This window comes from Pseudonaja textilis, chromosome 1, assembly GCF_049901715.1.
Source record: "Pseudonaja textilis isolate UNSWEBS1 chromosome 1, rPseTex1.2, whole genome shotgun sequence".
NCBI classification, from domain to species: Eukaryota; Metazoa; Chordata; class Lepidosauria; order Squamata; family Elapidae; genus Pseudonaja; species Pseudonaja textilis.
In genome coordinates this window covers 89,033,230-89,055,935 of record NC_141990.1, presented here as the reverse complement: position 1 = coordinate 89,055,935, position 22,706 = coordinate 89,033,230, and the positions used below count along the sequence as shown (strand labels likewise).

The following is a 22,706-nucleotide window of genomic DNA, read 5'->3' as shown; positions in this document are numbered from 1 at the left end:
CAGTGGTGGCTAACCTTTTTGGGCTCCTGTGCCAAAAATTGTGCTCGCGCATCCGCTCACGTGCCAGCACCCAGAAGGCAAAGTGTGTGTCCCCCCCATGCCCCCTGTGCATGCGCGCACAATCCCCCGCGACCTCCCCCTTACCTGCACTGTGCCTCCCAGCTGATTTTCAGCCTCCCAGAGGCTTGAGGACAGCTTCTACAGCCTTTGTAGGTCGAAAAATAGGTCAATTTCATCACTTCCGGTATTACAGGAAGTGACAAAATGGGCCTATTTTTCAGCCTGCAAAGACTGCAGAAGCTGTCCTCAAGCTCTGGGAGGCCGAAAATCAGCTGGGAGCTGCACGCATGCACAGTAAGGTAAGTTTGTCTGCGGCTCGCGTGCTAGCACAAATGGCTTTGTGTGCCACCTGTGGCATGCGTGCCATAGGTTCGCCATCATGGCTCTAGGCAGAATGCTGTGATTGATCACACTACTTGAAATCCAGTTCTTCATTGTGTCTGATGATCTAAGGGGGAACACAAAGGGAAGCCACTACATCTTTCCTTTAAGGTGTTTTACCTTTTATCACTTTGTTTTCACACACCTTAACAAAAGTTTATGGCCTCCATGCTCCCAACTGAAATTCAATTTTCCTGTTGTATCATTAATGATTTCCCATTATATTAGAATATTCTTTTTCCTCTTGCTGGTTATATATCATTACCAAGGGATGGGGTTACAAACTGGAAGTTTTTTTCTGCACTGAGGATGTAATTCTTGGATAAGCTCTTTAATTTGGATTTTAAAAGTATTTTGTTTCATAGCAATATTTTAATAGTCACAGTAATATTTTAGTCACAACAAAGATTAGATTGTAACTATTATGTAATTGCTCTATCTTAGGTTAACCATGATATACATTTTTAAATGCCTGTTTTCACTACCTTAACATTCTTTCCAGTTACTTAACTTTCAAGATTTTGATAGTAAGAATTTCTGCTTCAAGTGTAACATTACACTCCACAAAGAAAACACCTATTTCATTCTCATGTAGAATTCTTATTGATTTATTGTGCAATTATTTGCAGTTTTTTATTTTTCTATTATATATGTATATTGTATAAAGTAAACTTTGTATTGACCATTACATGGTACTGAGAATATGTACCTTTTCTGTTCTCTCCAAACCAAAAAGGATCCACCTGTAGCAGTGACTCTTGGACTGCGCATGGAAGAAATGATTTTTAATCTTGCTGATACTCATTTATTTTTCAATGATTTAGAGGTATGTATAAAATATAATATATATTACAACACCTATATCCAATAATCTCTATTTCTTCCAATTGTTTGTAGCCAGAAATAGAAAGTGGACAAGGTTAACTATATCTTTTTCCCAGATATTTTTTAATATAGTCAGATTGGCAAAATATGGACATCATTAACTAGATTATGTTGCTATTAACTTTAAAAAGAGAAGCAGGTCTATTTGGAAAATTCCATTAGATTTAACTTTCCATTGTTCTACTATAGGATATGATAAGAATTAAAAAGAAGCCTCTTGCTTTTTCATTTTCATCCTAAGACATTAAAATAGATGGGCTAATAGTGTATGCTCAGTTCTACTATCACCCAACCTACAAATACATTTGCCAAGGGATGGTGTTAAAAAGGAATGAAGAGCTTTTGAAACTTCCCCAGCAAACAATAAAAGCAACATCTATTCATGTTTTTTGCAGCCTGTCCTATCTCAACATATAGTTCCAATTCCTAAATCTAACAAAAATAGCTACTGATAGCTCAGAAACAAAACAAGAAGAGGTGAAAGGACAGGCATTTCTCATTATTACCTTAAACATGTATTTTCACTTGCTGATAAAAAATATCAGAATCCTGACATTCAGGGTATTCGTCTTTTGATCAGGGAACATTCTGTACACTAGCCTCCTTCCTGTAAATTTTAATTAATACAGGAAAACATTCTGACTTGCAATGAGTGTTGAACTTAGAAAGATGCACAAGAGCGCTGTACAAAGAACATTGTCTAGACTCAGTTCCACTTTTAGGCAAAATAAAATTTCCATGCTATTATTCCTTAATGTTACAGAATTTTGCATTGGGATAGTTTTATAATGAATTTTAAGAAAACATTTCAATGATTAGATTTGCTAAAGTTATATTTACATGTTGGATTGATAAGTCCAATTTTATTTTTCTTATCTCTTTAAATTATATAAATAGTTGGCCTGCATTGTATCGTTATTGTCAAGGAAATCTTTTCTCTTATATTTGGCAGTTAATCTATAGCAAATTTGTTGTTATCTGTCAGATAAAGATGAATAGAATTTGTTCTTCACCCTAAATTCTGTAACTGCTAAGATCTGCATAATAGAGTTTTTGTTTTTACTAGCAGTGAGTCATTGTTTTTATTGGATAATGAAGTTACTGATATTTCCAAAATGGTTTTTTTTTTCGTGGGTCAACTGTAGGTTTTATGCTTCTTAGTAAAAATGTCAAGTTCTGAAGAATTCTTTGGTAAGAAACTAGTTGTACTGAGACATAATTTAATTTAATGTTATAGCAGTCAAAATCATTTTGCACATGAATTTGTAAACGCTCAGTAATGGAAAATATATTTTATCTTTCTTAGTTTTGAACTTGCACAGCCAGTGGCCCACTGTGACTTGAGTATAGCCAGTTCTGTAGCTGTTTTAAAAGGTATTTTACCTTAAATTAACATTAACAGAGAGCTTCCTTACAACACAATTTCTACCTCATTTCTATTATAACCACATAGCAGTATTCTGATATTATGCAAGCAGATTTTAAATTTCCACTGGGAATGGGAGGGAATTAATTTAGGTTGATGTCCTTCAAATCTTTCATTATACATGAATTGATTTATGTATAGTTATCCTAAAATCTTAACAGGCTTGGGATTTAGCATAAATAACTATATAATTTTTCAGTAATAATTCTGAAAACAGTATAGAGCACAAAACACTATTTTGTGCCGCAAAGTATGTAATAGGAAATGACAAAATAATAAAAAAGGTGTACCACATAAGTCAGGGAAATAAATAAGCCACATTTATATCATATTTCCAGATTATAATTGGATTTTTAAAAGAAAGAGAACAGCAGACAAAATAGATGTCCCAATTTTAAAGACTATGGCAAATTTATAATATTTTTTAAAAATGAAAAAAATACATGAAAACAAAAGACCCATGAATCATTCATGAAAGACAGCTTGATAATCCATTTACGAATACCTTCAACTGGGATTCACATCAAGGATTTGACTTACTTAAATATATTCTAGCTAGACTGAAACACCCCTGTAAAATCTTATGTATTAATAGCCATGTTTCTGCTAGTTTGCCTATTTACTGTTTCCTCCTAAATTGCTTTCCTAGTACTAGGAAGAGACATGAGAAATTAAAAGGGGCAGAATGCTTTTTTTGTTTGTATCCAAAATCTTTGCCTTTTTGCTACATGGAGATTAACAGCAAGATTTTTTGTCCCTAGGAAGTACAAAGGCAAAGGAAAGTTTGAAATGTCTTGGTGGCATCACTCATCAATCATTTCCATCCCTTTCATTACTGCTTGCATGCTACACCATACTGTAAATTTGAGCCAAGGGTAAAGTGGATGTTCAAAACTGCTCTATAATAGTGTAGAGTTGAACAATAGAAAATGGACTGACAGAGAAAAACAAATGACATCACATGAAGTAACGCCAGGCAGATCAGCAAAAAAACAATTAGGAATAAGAAAAATATCAGTCTAGCATAAGAGTAGTAAACATTGCAAGGATCTCAGAAAGACAAACCTGGGACAAAGGCTCACTTTGCAAGAGCTTTCTTTTCAAAGTTTAAGTTTCCATTATAATGGAGGACCCAGATTGTTGTGGGGAATATGTTGACTCTGTATTGCTTAAAGAGGGCTATAAAGCACTGTGAAGTGGTTGTTTATTATTATTATTATTATTATTATTATTATTATTATTATTATTATTATTATTATTCCTTAACAAGGTGGTGAAGCAGTCTCCTGTGTAACTCTTTAATAATAGTTCTACTCTGGATCATGTGATTGATAGTTAAGAACTGAGAATTATGCAATTGCCAATATTCTAACACAATGCTCAGCCTCCTCTTCCATAGGGATCCATTGTGAACTTTTGTTTTTCTGTAGTGCCTGGCCCATTTTTGAATTTGATTATTTATTGTAGCACCCTGACACCAAATTTGGTTTCATGCTTCTAAGCCTTTGGAAAGTTACTCTGCTGATGGAAGGACCAGATACCTTTGCATAATTTATGTCCCAACATTCCTTATGGGTCTCAAAGAATTAAAAGTGGGTTCAGCTAGATAGAATGAAAAGCAATGAGGTAAACAGTTACAATGGAAACAAATGCCAGAGAAAGAAAAGAATAGGAAGAAGAAACCAAAGAAAGAACATCAAACCTACTTTGATTGGAAAGTGTGATCTGGAATGTAATCAACAATGTATTTGTTGGAAATCTGTGATCTATAATCTATCTAACTCTACTGGGATAGGAAAGGAATGTCATTAAACTAAACTATTAAACTATTTCACATATTCTCAATTCAAATGGAACATTTAACAAAGTAGCAACAGGAACATGACCATTGGCGAGATATGTGGTATGAAATTCCAAATTCATTCTGCTTTATGATGAATGGAAAATAAAATTATAATTCAAGATGAAATAGAATTGCAGATACATACAAGTAAATAGAATAAAGCAGAAAAGAAATTAAAGATAGGAAGCAAGGGACTAAGATAACTAAGAGAAAAAGACTTTCAGTTAGGATTGTTCCTAATTTGACCACTTACATCTTTATGGCTATGGCCCAAATCTTCTGTTTCAGAATCTTTGTACTTTTATAAATTCTAGAAGAAAAGTTGAGTTTTTAATAGAAAAGGGGGCATTTATTCCACACTCAAATTGTGGAAGAAATTACAATTCCTCATAGGAATTTTTTCCCATATAACTTTTCCTTCATTCGTTATTTAACTTTTATTTCGTAGTGCTCAGATTTTAAAAGACATCTTAATCTGATTTTTTAAAAAAACTATGCATTGATTATCCTACTGAAACTTTTGCATCATGCCCTTTTGTGAGAAATCAAGGTAATTAACAATAAAGTTTGCTGTGACATAATTGTTTAGACGCTGATACGAAAATACTTTCTAGAAACATCAGGAAGAAACCATAAATGTAAAACAGTACAAATTCAGTAATAACTGTTAGAGCCCAAAAACTTAGCTCTGATATTGACATTAAATAGCTATAATTACATCACTGATGATGATTTTTTTTAATCAACTAGAGATGGAAAACTAGTTGTGCTCATGCATCAAGAAAGGACACTCAGCATCAGAGATATATGCCCTGATAATATCAAGCCATACTGCAGTGTCCTTTTTATAGCTTGTCCCTAGTAGCCTAAAAATTGCCTCCAGCCCATAATGAAGCAGTGCAAATGATATTGATTGACTGGTTGGTTGATTTGATTTGTCAATCGCTTACAAGATAATAGGTATAAGTATAAACATGAGTAAGAATACAGGAAATAGGTACGAATAAATGGGGACAATAGGTCAGGGACGGTAGGCACAATTGTGCACTTATACACGCCCCTTACAGACCTCTTAGGAATAGGGTGAGGTCAATAGTGGATAGTTTAAGGTTAAAGGAATGGGGGTTAGAGGAGGTAACAACAGAGTAAGGTAATGCATTCCAGGCATTGACCACTCTGTTGCTAAAGTTGTACTTTCTGCAATCAAGTTTGGAGCGGTTAATGCGATCTTCCCCTGAGTCAAAACAACTGAACAAGATATTGGTTGCTTTCCAAGCTCAGTTCACCATAGAAGACAGCATCAGATCCTAGATTTAGCCACAAACAGGCTTTTTATCTAGTCCCAATTGAGTATGTTTCTGGAGATGTTAGTATAGAGGAGGATTTCACCAAGTGGAAGAGGTTAATATAGAGAAGAAATCTTTCAGACATGCAATTCGGTTCTTTTAACAACTGCTTCAAGAACCAGCAATAGCATTTTATATGGGAAGACAGCATAGTTTTCCAGTAAAAGAGTTGTTCGTTTCCTTCATGCTTCCCCTTTTAACAGCCTGTCCGTCAAATTCTGGACAGGTTACAGTTCTAACTGCTCTAAAGAAAATTCTGTGCATCACTCCAGTTATTATTAAATTAAAGTAAGTATCTCTGTGAGAAAGATTTGTTTTCTCTCATGAGGGCACTGAGGTCATCGGTTATGACAATGATCAAATGTCACCATTATCGTTTTTGAAAATTGTCTTTGGTCTTTATAAGCAAGACCAGAACTATTATAACCCTGAGTGCTCAAGTCCCAACTTAGTGAACCAGTACATATGGGTATTATTATATTATGAATATCACATAATCATTATTATATATGGGTAATTAACACTTACCCAACAGAGCCTAAGACTGGTAGAAACTTAACAATTCAGGTCCTAACCAAGGGCCTAAGAATTAATAAAGTAGCATCTAAGAAAATAGATGCTATTTTCCAGGCAGGGTTATTTTTCTAACTGGGTGTTCAGGTCTGATAAATTCAATATTTTCAGATATTATTTCCACTGATAAAACCATGCACAATTAGTTGCAGTTTGATACATTTTTATTTAAAGTTATTTTTCTTTTAAAAGTCTATTTCTCAAACAGATAAATATGATTGCCTGCCAGGGCAGTCAACAATGGGACATGAAAAAATAGAGTTTGAAAGTTAGACATTACTTCTTTTATTTATATAAATACATTGATGTGAAGTTCTGTTTATTGACATGGTCCTAATAATAACTTTTTATTTCTCATTTTGTGTTTTATATTGGGTCTTCTTGTGCAGGACAAGCAAACATAAATTTAAGTATTGTGTTAAAACTTGTAAATCTTAATTTGAGCAAAGAGGAATCATTCCTTTTGGTATGTGTGTGTGTGTGTTTGTGCGCACGCGCGCTCACTTACTACATGGAATTGTTGATAACCATATCAATCTTTGAAGTATTGCAATATATCTAGGAATATACCAGTTGATCATATTGTGGTGGAAAAAAGAAATTATAGCTTTACCTTATGAAATTGTAAATGCTCATATTCTGCCATCTGCTGGCAATAAAGGTGGCAATCCTCATTTAGATTTTTCACATTAAAGTACCAATGTAAAACATTAAACAAGATATAGCTGCCCTATTCTAAAACATACTCTCTTACTAGGAATGTGATCAAGTACATATAGATGATGTCTCCTCCGATGACAATGGACAAGACCTAAGGTAAGATGTGCCTTGAAAAAAAATGAAGCAATTTTAAATAAGTATGTATTTTTAGGAAGAAATAGTATTCACTTTTGCATATTTTGGGTGTTTGCAGTACCTACAGTTTTGCAACTGATGGCTTCCATGCAGCTGCAAGTAGTGCAAACCTTTGTCTGCCAACAGGTGTAAGAGGAGGAGTTGACTGGATGAGGAAGCTGGCATTCCGTTACAGAAGAGTCAAAGAATTATATAATACTTATAAAAACAATGTAGGAGGTAAGAGGGATTTTTTTCTATTTGACATTAACATCAATCTTACAGTCTTCTGAAAATAATTATATTTTACGTTACTGTTAAAATATAAGAACAAAATAACCATGGGGGGAGTTGGAAATTTTGTGAAAAAAGTAGATGAAGAAAAAGGAGAAACAATTTGCAGTCTTTCATTAACAAGTTGAATACTGCATCCAATTTTGGTTAAAAGGTAAAGGTTCCCCTCACATATATGTGCTAGTTGTTTCTGGCTCTAGGGGGCGGTGCTCATCTCGATTACAAAGCCGAAGAGCCAACACTGTCCGAAGATGTCTCCGTGGTCATGTGACCAGCATGACTAAATGCCAAGGGCACACGGAGTGCTGTTACCTTCCCACCAAAGGGGTCCCTATTTTTCTACTTGCATTTTTACATGCTTTCAAACTGCTAGGTTGGAAAAAGCCAGTTTTGGTTACCATGTTACAAAAAAGATGTTGAGACTTTTGAAAAAGTGCAGAGAACAGCAACTATGGTGATGAAAGGCCTGAAGACTACAACATGAAGAACAGTTACAGGAACTGAGTATGACTAGTCTAGAGAAAAGAAGGACAAGGGGGGGACATAATAGTAGCATACCAGTATTTGAGGAGGTGCCACAAAGAAGAAGGGATCAACTTATTTTCCAAAGCACCAAAAGGCAAGACAAGAAACGATGGAAACTAATGAAGGAGAGAAGCAACCTGGAATTAAGGAGAACCTTCCTAAAGATGACAATAATTAACCAGTGGAACAGCTTGCTTTTAGAAGTTGTAGGTGCTTCATCATTGGAGCAAATGTCTATGGAAATTCTCAGTCATCCAGATCATGGTTGCCCCAAAGGTGCTTTTTCAAGAGGCAACTAGACTTTTCTTGTTTTTCTTTGAAGACATTTTGCTTCTCATTCAGTAAGCTTCTTCAGCTCTGACTAGATGGTGGGGAATGGAAGGATTTATATTCCTTGCAGATAGCTGGTCATTTACATTTTTATAGACTCATTGAGGCCTCTTGGAGATTTATTGGTGTCCTCAGTGTCACCTGAGTAGTGCCTGCATCTTCATCATTGGAGGTTTCTAAGAAGAGACTGGACAGTCATTTGTCTCAAATTGTATATGTACTTGAGCAGGAGGTTGGAATAGAAGACCTCCAAGATAACCTTCAGCTCTATTCTGAATGAAGTTTGGAGCTTAAATTGCCGGTTTCTTCAGCTCTCCTTGCATTTGTTCATTTAAGTGACAAATACTCATTTTTAGCTTTTCATCCCAAGTTAAAACAGTCCTCTGTCCCTTTGAAGAGAATCTTTGTAGAGAAATTGGTCTAGTATAGCTTTCTCCTTGATGTTGTAGCTTTGTATATTCTGGATTTTCATTACAGATGTATCTCATTTTGTGACTGCTTTGTACAGTGACCATTTGCAGTTAAGTCAATGAAGAAAACATAATTTTATGACTAATCCTTGTGTGTATGACCTTCACAGGTCTGTAAAGCAAAGGAAAGATGAAGTAAGATCATAAGTACAATCACAGTTTCATTTAGCAACCACTTTATTTTCTTCAAGTTGCCAGATCCAATTGTGGATGCTAGATGAGGATTACCTATATTATTAATGTAGAGTAGCACTCAAAAGCATTATTCTTCACATGCACTCCAATGTAATAATATTTTAGATGTCACTTATATGTTATGCATGTTTTAACTCAGCCACAGGGTTCAAGACTAAGCACAGATCCCAACCAAGAGGGTTGTGAAAGACAAAATCCACATTTCCTTAAGAAATTAAATTTGGCATATTTTAGAGCAAGGCTGCGGCTATGCATAGGCATTGTATTAGACAACAGACACAACTCTTTTTCTGATTTAAAAATATCTAAGTTTAGGCAGAAAAGGGATATTAGAGGAGAAGAAAGGGAGAGGGCACATTTAGAATATGCATAGTTTTAGAAAATCTCTATACCCAGTAGACAATCCCTTTTCAGCAAATCCAAAATCCTTTATGTTTTGGGGTATTTCAGTTTCAAATGAAACAAACCTTGACAACTCATTGAAGTGATATTATTGGATAATATTATTGGATAATATTAATATTGGATAGATATTATTGGATAAAGGTGGACTACCATCTCCTCAGCTCCTCCAGTGTAGCATACCTTACCAGTCCATCTTATCTCCTCATCCTCTAGTGCTTTCTTTTCCTTTCTCATCTCATCACTGTGACCACCATGGGATATCTCACTAGCTTTCTTGCCCCTTGTCTTCTGAAGGCCTGCTGTTTCTCCTTTTAGCCACTATTATCATTGATATCCAAAATGATCATCACCCAGATGAAGCTCATCACCCAGATAAGCAGAGATTAACACTAAGATTAACATTAGACTAACAGTCAAGAAGCAAACAACATCCCAATCAAGGAGCAACCAAACAAGCTAACAATAAACAGCCCAAAGAAAGAACCACTAAGGCCACTTCTATCAATACTGACAATACCCACTCTCTAGTACTTACCTAGTTTGTTAAGGAAACATCTGCAAGAAAACAACCAGGCTCAGAGAGCAACAAGGACCCCTTATTGACATCCATGCATGACACAGCCTATCAGCCTCCTTGCTCATGACTTTTCAGCATCTTCCCTTTCTCATTTCAACCATTATTAGCACCACTGCCAATCAATCCTGCATGTTATATCTCAAGGCTGATCCATACCCAGTTTTCTCATTAGCTTCTCTCTCCTTTCTTCCCTTGGCATTCAGTACAATTGAACCCAGCCAACCTGCTAGCCCATTCCTTGATCTTCCCAAGGCCTTTTCTTTTGTCCTTCCCCTCAGTCAGCCAGATTGTGTACCTGTTCCAAACTGCCCTAATCTCAATAGCAAGGATTGGCTTCCCATTCAAGATAGCCTCCTACAACACTGTCTTCCTTCAATTCACGTGCCTTCCCAAAGGGGCCATCAGTGGCCTCGGCTTTATCCTGATGTCCTACCCCAACTAGTGCATGGAACATCTTTCCCTATGATGTGACGCTAGCCCCAGCCCTCCTATCCTTTGTAAGGCCCTAAACACCTGGCTCTGCCAGTTGACCTGGGCCCCCAATGGAGAAACAGCACAGTGGAGGTGGTTGATCAAGTAACAACAGACCCCACCTTCCCCCACTCTGCTACCACCCTTCCCATATGTCCTTTGATTTTAATCTTTGGTTTTAAGTGTTTATCCCAAAGGTGCTTTTTCAAAGGGCAACTGGACTTTCTTTGTTTTTCCTTAAAGATGTGTCTCTTCTCATCCAAGAAGCTTCTTCAGTTCTTAATTTATTTATGTTTTAACGTAGATATATATATTTTATGACTATAAGCCATGCAGAGGATTTTATGGTAAGATGGGTGGCCAGTGAGTGAGTGAGTGAGTGAGTGAGTGAGTGAGTGAGTGAATGAATGAATGAATGAATGAATGAATGAATGAATGAATCATCACCTTTTGAACTGCTTCTGGAACAAAATAACCTTTAATATGTATTATTAAGTAACTTAGTAGTAGTAATATGCATCAAAGACAAATTTTGTGTTTGTCCAATCACACTTGGCCAATAAAGTATTCTATTCTATTCTATTCTATTCTATTCTATTCTATTCTATTCTATTCTATTCTATTCTATTCTGTTCTATTCTATTCACAAACAAGTGAACTGAAATATTTTTGTAAAAAAATATGTTGTAGGCCTAAATTGACATGGGACTATAATTCCTGGTAAACAGAATGCACTTTTAAGAACCTTTTCCTTTATGAATCAGGACTTCTTGGCCCTGCAAAAAGAGATGCATGGCTACAGTTAAGAGCAGAGATTGAGGCTCTCACTGACTCCTGGCTGACCAATGCACTTAAATCATTATCAATTATTAGTACAAGGTGAGTACAAACTTAATTTTAAAAAAAACAAATTTGCTATATTGCAGAAGCAAAACAGTATTAAAGGCAAGAGCAGACAACAAGATGCTTATAGGCGCTCAATTTCCTGTAGATATGTTCTGCACACCCATTAGGTTTCCTGTATTTTTTGACTTGGCGTTTTTTATTTCTGTTTTAATCAAAAATAAATGGATGATAAAATGCTAGCAGATAGTATTCTCTTTATTAACAGGAATGGGCATTCTTAGAAAATAAAAATAGAGGATTACTGCAACACCATACTTGGTGTGGAAGCATGGTTGCCCCTTGAAAATAGATTAGAAGGGTGAGAGGGATGTGACATTGTAAGTAGAACACTGGGCATTGAGGTAGTTCCCAACCTAATGTTCTACTTAGAATATCACCTTTGCATTATATAAGGGATAGTTGGATTTTTGTTCAGTGACCATTATAATTATATAAGTATAATTATAACTATTCCTCAGAGTTTCATACCAGCACCCCAGGAAATACATGATTGTGATCCAGAAGCTTGGCAAGTGGATCATATTTCTGACTGGTTACAGTGCCTAATGATCATATGATTGCTACTTGCAACCTTTCCTATTGGCTTCCCCAGGAAGTGATTTGGGAAGTCAGCAGGAAAGGTCGCATATCACGGGAATAAGTTTCCACCACCTGCCTGCTTTTTCCAAATCCCTCTGCACTTGTGCTGTGCCTCTCACACACATCCTCATACACTTTCCACAACTGCACTACTGTCTCCCTGACCCACAGATTTGGGGACCCCCTACCAACTACATCACTTAGCAATGAAAATTCTGGTCTCCAAATTTTGCTGCAGTAAATCAAGAACGACTGTACAGGGAACTGCTCTACAGCAAGCCAGGCTATTTGCCCATCTAGCTATCATACTCTATAAATTGTATAGCCTGTAAAATTATGATGATTTATGTGTAAGTTCAAAAAGTGATAAATGAAAATGATATCTCAGACAAAAAGGCTGTTTTTCCATTCATAAAGTAGTTCATATTCTATGAATTTAGAAACTTAGTTGAAGGTGTGTATGTATGGATCATCACAATGACAAAATTTGCAACATGCAGAATATTGCAATATTTATTATTACTGCAATAATAATTGAAGTAGTAACTGATGGCTGATCTATAGCTAATTTGTTATGCAGATGTATACTCTTATCTTTCTCTATAGGAGTAACTGTGTAAATGTCTTGGTAACAACAACTCAACTTGTACCAGCCCTAGCAAAAGTGCTTCTGTATAGTTTAGGAGGTGTTTTTCCTATTGAAAATATTTACAGTGCAACTAAAATAGGTACGTATCTCAATTCTTTTCAATTTACATAATTTGCTGATTGTTTCCAAATGTCTTCTAATCTATTAATGACAGTTAGTTAAGAAATGTCTTCACTTGTAAGAATTGTATGTAAAAACTATGTATAAAGAGGCAGATAACTAGAGTGAGATTCCTAGTTACACACACACACACACACACACACACACACACACACTCCTACCTTTGGATGTACCAACCATATTATTATCATTAGTAAGGTTGTTCAATCATTTGAAAGAGGTACTTTACAAACATGTGTTCTCATTAAAATAAGCTCTGTTTTTTGCAAGGCACAGCTATTTCTGAAGCAAAGTGACTGCATGTTTGAATGGCTTTCAAAGCAACTGTACAAATATACAGCTGCTTTGATGATTTGAAGAGACATGTTTCTTCATACACCTGCGTATTGTGGTACACCTTTTTAAAAAAATGCTTTGCATGCTTCATTGACTCACAACTTCCTTATTCAGAAACAGTTGGCCTTCTCCCAGGATGGAAAATTTATTGAACTTAAAAATGTTAAACTTTGAAAATAAAAAGGTTACTCTAAGAAAACAAGCACAGGTTTTGAGATACCCAGATTAAAGCAGAAATTTATGTCCAGAGGAATAAAACAAATTATTTGCTTTGTTAGAGTTCTCAACTGGACACCTTGTATGTTGACTTACCATACCAAATATTAGGGTGCATGAGTTTCCACTGAGCTGTGGCAGAAAATAAATTTTTATAGCACCAATACTATGAAAGGCTTTCTGGAGCCTCAGTGGCACAGTGTTTAGAGTGCTATACTGCAGGCCACTTCTGCTGACTATCAGCTGCCTGCAATTTGGCAATTCAAATCCTACCAGGCTCAAGGTTGACTCAGACTTCCATTCTTCCAAGGTCGGTAAAATGAGGACCCAGATTGTTGGGGGCAATATGCTGATTGTAAAACCACTTAGAGAGGGCTGTAAAGCACTATAAAGCAGTATATAAATCTAAGTGCTATTGCTATTGCTAGTGTATGATATTTTGTATACATATAATGTATCCCTTAGCATTTTTAGAGATCACTGTGATGTTTCTTTTTTGAGAGCTCAAATAAATAGTGTATTATTTTTCAGGAAAAGAAAGCTGTTTTGAGCGTGTAGTGTCCAGGTTTGGCACTAACATAACTTATGTTGTGATTGGAGATGGCCGAGATGAAGAGCATGCAGCTAACCAGGTAACTTCTCTCTGAACACTTATCTCATTTATCTTCCAGGAAAAGAAAGTTGCTTTGAACGAATAATGCAAAGGTTTGGCAGAAAAGTAGTATATGTTGTAATTGGGGATGGTGTAGAAGAAGAACAGGCAGCAAAAAAGGTAACTTGTTTCCTGAAATGTTGGTGTGTTCTATAGATATTTACGCAAGCTTATTTTGTTTGCATTTCTGTTAATATGGCACATTGTCAAATTATTTCATATACCAAGATCATAAGAATAAGACATAACCAAACCATTTGGATTCAAGCACAGGTTTTATCAGGATGGGCAAGATATGGAAATTAAATAAAATATATACTGATTATAGATCTTTTTTAAAAAAACTAACTGTAAGCAAATTAAACATATTACATGGATTTGCAAGGCCCAGAAAAGTGTATTTTGTGTCATTTAATGGAAAAAGCACATCGATCTTCTAACACATCTGAAAAGGGAATAATATGCCAAAAGCTACTTATTTCAGAGTGTAAGCTATAAATATATTTTAAGAATAAAAATTTGAATGTATTTCATTCTTGAGACAGGCACAGCTGTATCTATTCCTCATTTACATTTAGAGAGCTGTGATTTCTATTAAATTGAATATTTGATCTTTGAACACTGCGTGTTCAACGTAGAACAGTCATATAGAAGATTTCAGCACTGTATACTTGATTATTAAAGTAATTTATGATCGTATAAGTGCCCAGTAAACATTGTCCTTAAAGAAATCTAGCAGGAAGTCTACTATACTTCAACACACTTCCTACGGTACTTCAGAATAAATATTAGCAAAGTGAAGAAAGCATATACATTCAGATATACTGTACCTAGAGCATGAGTGCCCAAACCTTTTGGCCTGGGCCACCCTAAATGAAAAGGACTTGTCTTGGACTGCATATAAAATATATAATATAGTTAATGTATATCAGTCACATAGTAATGTTAAACGTTTATGATCTTGTGGGGCTGCATTACTAGCTGTCCAGGACTGCAGGATAGACACACCTGATCTAGAGCAATCTTAGAATTGGAGAACATAAATGAGATTTATAATAGATATTATTTCCTGGTTTTCATTTAGCAACTTTAGATCCAGTGCTGGTTCCAAATGGTTGCCTTATAGATGCAATACAGTGTTGAGGTTGTCTAGTAGCCTATTTAGGAAACTGGGTGATTGATTATTTTAGAGTTGGCATGCTTTCCTCTAACTCTACCTGTTCTGTGCATGAACATTTGTAGATTTTTTTTAAAAAAAGGCAAATTATTCAAATAGATCTGCAGTCAGTAAAAATAAAGTTATTAAAATGCATATCACACATGCTCGTGATCTTTTGCAATGTTTTTAATTGCAGAAAAACTCCTTATAAGAGTTTACTTTCCTAAATTCACTGAAGTCAGAGTTATACAAGGTAATCATAGTAGAAGTTTTGATTGTTGAATAATACAGTCTAAGTGACTATGTTGCTTTCAAGGAAAGTTTCATACATGACAGTTATTTAATTCCATCTATAACCAACATAGGGGTTTTTTGTATCTCCCGTGTAGACAGAAGTATAGGTTCAATTTGGAGATATATTATGGGCAATCACTGACAGAAACCTGCTGTATTGTAAAGGTTAAATTGAAAGTAAGCACTAAAATTAAACGTGTGGTACATTCATTTGCCTGCTTATTCTCAAGAATTGTACTTTCTGAAGAAATCACAAGGCATGATAGTTGTAAATTAAAACTAAGCAAAAGTCATTAATATTTTATACATCATGGATTCCCCCTGTATTATACAAAATACATTTTGTAATGAAGATTATTACATTCTTGATTTACTAAATTTACTTCTTTGAAATATAAACAATATTATTCCTAACATATGCTTGATAAATAAAGTTGAAGTAACGGTTTGGTATAGTAGTTAAGGCATCAAGCTAGAAACTGGGAGACTTTGAGTTGTAGTCCCCAGCTTAGGCACGAAGCCCAGCTGGGTGACCTTGGGCTAGTCATTTTCTCCCTGCCCTAGGAAGGAGGCAATGACAAACCATTTTGAAAAACTTTGCCAAGCCAAGAAAACTACAAGGGCTGATTTAAGTAATCTGTGAGAAACAGATAAAATTGAACAGGATAAAAAAAAAGTTGAATTTATTAAGGTACTTACATAGCTTTTTGTATATTTTTTCAGATCTATTTGGACATTTGCTTTGTTTTATTTTCTTGTCTGTACCTTACTAAGAAAAATCAGGATAATCATAATATATTAAAAAAAATATGGGATGTATAATAGATATATTGTTCATTCTTCTTGCCTTCTCTCTCTCCCCCCTAACTAATGCAGCATAACATGCCCTTCTGGAGAATATCTAGTCACTCCGACCTCCTGGCTCTACATCAAGCGCTGGAATTAGAATATTTGTAACTGTTCTTTTTTTTATACATATTTCAAAGTACACTGATTTTTTTTTAACTTTGGATATGGTGCCTCTGGCTTTACACATATTATCGTCTTAAAAAGAAAGAGCAATATATGGATTCCATTGCAAAGAATTCAAATCGTCGAATGAAGACACACGTTTTAATATGACATAAGGATTCTGTCCATGGTCTTATATATTCAGCATTTTGATGATTAAAAAAACTAGCAAAATGATTGCTGGTCCACACCAAATGAGCCCTAGCCAGAGTGAACAAGGTTTGCAATAGACAAGGAGAAGGAGAAGAATGAATGCATTTTGTGAATGACAAGGGTGGTATTCAACAACATTCCTCACAATGGGATATATTCTCAGCACGGAGGTTTGAATCAAACTTTAGGCTACCTACCTGACCCAGAGAATTGGGATGCACTTGGACTATACAATGGCAGTCCTGTCTCAATCCATAATAGGTGTAAATTATTAGTGAAAATAATTTACTGTGACATTAGCAACTGACTTTGGAGGTGGATGCAATTTATTATATTGTTTTGTTTTGTTTTGGAGGTGTGTGGGAAGGGGGTATATAATAATAATTGTCTCTTTTATAAACTTGGCAGACAGAATGTTGATGTGTTGTGCCTTAAATGACAAGACCTTGTTTGTGTGTTACAGTGTAACATTGGTTTAAAATTATGTAGATAAAAAGATAAATCTTTGTGATAATTTTTGACATGACCAAATTTCAAATTCAATTAATCAGTACTGCATAAAAGCAGTTTTAAGTGTTTGTTGCAGTAAGAGAAAAAATATATAACTGAAAGTTAGTGTTTTTATTTAGATTCTTAATAATTCCACTGATTGTATGCAAATATTTTTTTTCAAAAAAATGTCAAAAGGTTGGAATATTCGGTATTGTGAGAAAATAGTTGACATGACAAATTATTTGACAATTTTTCCTTAATTTTTGTGTTTAAAAAAAATTAACTTGTGCTGCAATGAGTTTAATTTATGGTATATGTGCAAAAAAACCACCCTACTCTTACCTATTGACCTGGTATCAAATTATAATGTAGTATACTTAACATTCAGTAAGGTACATATAAACATGGCTGAATGAGGAAAGTTTAAGTAAAAGAAAACAGCAAAATTTAAAAAAAAAGAAAAGGAATTGTTGACTATGTGTGCAACAAAAAACAAGTAGACATACAAAAAGATCACTAGATGAACCATAATGTTTCTCCTAAAATTGTCAAGTAAAGTAAAATGCAATCTATAAATTGCCTATTATGTGGTCCATTCAAAAAGATCCTTTCAGTTCATGAGTTTCTACCAGCACTTAAATCCTTCATAACTGATTTTGTAGCTGTAGGTCAGCATGAATTTCAGTTGGAATGCTCCGTTCCTCTCTATGCAATAGGCATAGTTTTTCCTGTGCATATTGACTATGCTTACATTTATTTGCAGCAATGGTTTTTCTAACATTGCACTATATTATGGATTCTTGAATAAACCAGAGTTGGTTTGATTCATACAATATATGATGTCAAAATCAAACAGTCATATTATCGCTTATTTGAATGTGTAAATTCAAGTCCTGCATATTATTTTGATCTCGTGTTTGCGTAATAATAGTGTACAAATCATTTGTTACAAAGGAGGTGGGCAGTGGCAAGACCCCACCCTACTTTAGAATCCTACCCCTCCCCAAGGATTTAAACAAGCTGTGACTTTGAGGTGGGCAACAAGAGTACTTTCGTTCCTTCTCATTTCTAAGGACTTCTAATATGAGATAGATAGTTGTAACTCCACTCGGTTTAGTTTAATGATTGGTTTTACAGATAGTCCTTGACTTACAACAGTTCATTTAGTGGCCGTTCAAAGTGACAATAGCACTGGAAAAAGTGATTTATGACTGTTTTTCACACTTACGACTATTGTAGCATCCCCGTGATCACATGATCAAAATTCAGATGCTTGACAGATGGACTCATTTATGATGGTTGCAGTATCCCAGGGTCCTGTGATCCCCTTTGGCAACCTTCTGACAAGAAAAGTCAACGGAGATGCCAGGTTCACTTAATGACCGTATTACTAAAGTAACAACCGCAATGATTCACTTAACAACTGTGGCAAAAAAAAGGTGATAAAATGGGGCAAAACTCACTTAACAAATGTCTCTGCAACAGAAATTTTGGGCTCTATTGTGGTTGTAAGTCGAGGACTACCTGTACTGATTTTGTTTTTAAAGTCCATTTTGTGATATTTTCTTCTTAACTGCCTTGTACACCTTTCTTAGGGCCAGATTCTCTCCTCTCTACAGTAGTTGCCACAACTTGTTAATTTCAATTCAGTGATTGTGTGATTTTTCTAGTGATGTATATTTTATGGGCAAGCCTTGTGGGAGCAGGGGAAAGGAATGAGACTGGGTAGGATTTCAGAACAGGGAGCAGCCTCTTGATGTAATTAATGGCTGTTATGCTTTGCACACGTGGCTGACGATCAGTTGGATATGGGACAAAAAGAATGGGCTTCCAAATAATCAGCTGTGGTAGCATATCAAGTTATAAAACCACGACCACAAGAGTTTAGAAAATCTGAAACACCTTGAGCAAACGTAAGAAAACGAAGGAAGATAAAACTGAGAACCTGCAAGATGAATTGGCCCTTTGTTACCAGGGGTGGGATTCTACCAGTTCGTACCTATTCGGTAGAACCAGTTATTAACATTCTAAGCAGTTTGGAGAACCGGTTTTTTGAAGAAATTACTGACCTAATCCTGTAAGGAAGGCAGGAAGGAAACATTCTGGTGTTGCTTACAGAAACTGCCTCTCCGTTAACCCTTATTGCATTATCTAGACTTCCTGTCTCAGGAACTTCTCTGGAGTTTTTCCCCTCCTTTGCTGGTACTTTGCTTGTGTGGAGTGACCATTCAAAGTTACAATGGCACTGAAAATGGCACTGATTTTTCACACTTACGACTGTTGCAGCATCCCCACAGTCATGAGAGGCCAGGCGAGGAGATGAGTGCCTCGATGTGAGTAATATTGAGTTGGCCATGCCCAGCCAATAACATGACCATCAAGCCATGTCCACCCAGTCACATGACCACCAATCCACGCCTACCACCTAAGCCATGCCCACAGAACCGGTTCTTAAAAAATTGAATCCCACCCCTGCTTGTTACCACATTTTTCTGTAACCATTTGTGTGATAGGACAGTGGATCTACACTGGTAGTTCTTATTTACCAATCACAATTATATGTGGTGGAAGCTCTGAATCCAAACCACTTAGTTGTAGAGTGAAGCATCATGATTGTGCCCAACTTCATAAATGAATTGTGGTCATTAAGCAAGTCCCCGCAAACATTACGTGCGACAACGACTTTCAGCTATCAGCCAGCTTCCCCATTGATTTGTTAAAAGCCAGCTGTTAAATCCACAAATAGTGATCACATGACCGTTGCAAATGTACAATTGTTGCCAAGTGCCCAAATTACACTCTAGTAACACGGGAATGCTGCAACAGCCGCAAATATGAAGTACAGTCATAAATTTTTCTGGCTGTCATAACATTGAGCAATCACTGCAAGGAAGTTGGTAAGCTAGGTCTATCTGTACCATTATTGACCGAGTGAAAATCGTTGCAAAATTCAGAGACTTAATAATGGAAAACACAGGTGCCGTTTTTGCCTTACAGAATACAAAATGCACTCTGGAGTGAAATGTTCATTTTTTTCGAAGGTAAGATCCTTTGATGAGTACTAAGACTAAGATACTTAACATTTATATCTTGGGAATGCACAAAATAATAGTGTTCAGGTATGAATTGGTCTTCAATATGAATATAAAACCTATTATCAGTTGAAGTGAATTTCTTTTCTATGCTATCCTCCACATTAATAAAATTCATTCTAGTTTAAAAGAGCTTAGAGATGGTATTCCTCACAATTTCACTTGTGATTATTTTTAACGCAGCAAACATTTTATTTTTTTCAAACTTATTATTTTAAACTTGTTTTATTTGCCCAAAGCCCCACTGAAAATTATTGTATCAGCTTGTCAATATAGAAATGTTTTTTGGCCATCTTTGGATATTTAGAAATAAATAGGTAAAAAATGTCCATAAAATGTTCATAACATCTGCAAGCCATCCAACCAACTTTATACTTGTCATATATTTTAGTTTGTTAAGGTGAAAATTCATAAACTCTTATCCCTGGTCTCAGATTATAATAAAAAATACCTATGAATCATTGAACAATGTGTATTTTTAATCTCGCTATAAAATCAAACTTCTTATAAAAAGTGTTTCTCAATAGTTTCAAGATATTCTATAAAAATGTAAATGGAAGCTGTTTTATCAAAATAACAGAATAACACTATTATTTAGTACAGGTTTAATTGGCAATGATGTACCGTTGAGATATTGCAATGTTTTCAATTGACACAATCACCTTTGTTTATTCTGCTTTACGTTTGAGTTTGCTAAACATTGCTCCGCTATTATTGTATCCATTAATGTTTTGAAAAAAATTATGAAATGCATAATAGCAAGGATCAGAATTGCCAAACTTTTAGATGCAGAAATAAGCTGTGTCAAATACTGACCTTTTAAGTGATTCCTTAAAAAAATGATAATGGAGAAAAACAGGACACTGCTGCTGAATTAAAATTTGAGGCAAATTAAATTGACCTGATTTTGGCATTTGAGAAAGGTTAAAATAATTGTGTGTGTACACACACACACACACACACACACACATATATATAAATTTGCATTGCCACTGGTATTTTTATAGCTTTTTCTCTTGCATCTACCTATGCATATGCACACATACACAATGTTTGTTAAATAGTTGTGCACTTAAACCAGTATATTCTGAAGATTATGCTTTGCAATTGCTGTACCAATTTGAACAGAAATGGCACTTAAATATGAAGCACTTTAAATATAGGGCTTGAGATAGAGGAACAGCACAATTTAGTTTAAGAAAAGTACAAAATAATAATGGATAGAGCAGAGATCTCCAAACTTGGCAACTTTAAGACTTGTGGACTTCAATCCCAGAATTCCTCAGCCAGCATATGCTTAAAGTCTTAAAGTTGCCAAGTTTGGGGAGCCCTGGAATAGAGGGTTCAAATCAATAAACTACTATAGGGAGATGGGAAAATGAAGTATGTAGACAGTTTTCTACATTTTTCCACACAGTCTCTTCCTTTAGGACTTAACATGTCTTCCTTTCTCTCCTTTTCATTAGTCTTTGGCATAGTGCATCAACTGTTCCTTGCCATGACAGACCTATCCATGGCTTTCCATTGTCTGCATCCAGTTGTGTGGAGAAATTTTTTTTGTAATAGTTTTAGTCATACTTCCCAAATAATGGCAATTGGAGCAGATTTAAATAAGTAAAATAGGTTGGCAAATTCTCTAATAGGGTAACATCTTAATTAGGGCCAACTCAAATATTATAAACCAAACATAAATTTAAAAAGAGTAGTAATTCAAGGTAAATTTGCTCTTCAAATAGGTTGAGCCACAGAACCCAATCTAAATCTTTCTTCATGTTGAAAAATATGGGGCTGTGTCCTTTTTGATTTTAGATATGATTTTCATTTTGGATTCCGGGGAGGAAGGTTGGAGCCACATTTAAATGCTTGAATCAATGCGGTATTTAGTACTTTAGCGTGAAGCATAACTGACATGAGCCAATATTGCATTTGAATGCCCAGCAATAGCAGCCTTATGGAACTTTTAAAGCCAAGGACCTGTGTAATGTAAATCATGATTTTATCTAGGGATAATATTATTTAAGAAATTGTAAATTAATATTGAAAGCTTGTACAAAATGTGTATATCTTTAGTATTTCTCAATAAATACATGTGGAAATATTGTCATTTTCTGCACAATCATAGTAGTCCTGTATCCTTGATGTTCTTTTTTGAAATGTCGTGTTTTGCAATGCATTGTAGAAACAATTGGCCTGATCCAAAATGGCGTGCCTCTAATATAATTATTACCTAAATGAAAAGCCTTGCTGATCAGCTGTTTAAGCCAGAAATGATATCCTACCCTTTTTCTGATTGAACAATTAACCCTTGAAAAAGGATTTTATGCATCCGAATCTCAGCTATTAGAACATACATTCAGGATTTAATTTCACGTGTTTTATGTCAAAATAAGATTCCTGGGTAGAAGAGTATTTTCCACAATTGATTGCTCTAC

General features: G+C 35.3%; 1 protein-coding gene across 15 annotated transcripts in view; it reads left to right on the top strand.

Moving 5' to 3' along the window:
• Window positions 1-22,390, top strand: part of EYA4 (EYA transcriptional coactivator and phosphatase 4) — a 106,169-nt gene extending 83,779 nt beyond the window's left edge. For 12 of the 15 annotated variants that reach the window (XM_087940766.1, XM_087940733.1, XM_026705519.2 and 9 more), the window contains 7 exons: window positions 1,178-1,267; window positions 7,272-7,330; window positions 7,428-7,588; window positions 11,380-11,494; window positions 12,707-12,828; window positions 14,093-14,193; window positions 16,403-22,390. In XM_087940766.1, the coding sequence (XP_087796892.1) occupies window positions 1,178-1,267; window positions 7,272-7,330; window positions 7,428-7,588; window positions 11,380-11,494; window positions 12,707-12,828; window positions 14,093-14,193; window positions 16,403-16,483 (729 nt within the window). In that variant the 3' untranslated portion in view covers window positions 16,484-22,390. Of the gene's footprint in view, window positions 1-1,177; window positions 1,268-7,271; window positions 7,331-7,427; window positions 7,589-11,379; window positions 11,495-12,706; window positions 12,829-13,952; window positions 14,054-14,092; window positions 14,194-16,402 lie in introns of all 15 variants that reach the window. The other 3 variants (XM_087940782.1, XM_087940778.1, XM_087940749.1) reach the window with 1 other exon arrangement.
• Window positions 22,391-22,706: the final 316 nt, after the last annotated feature.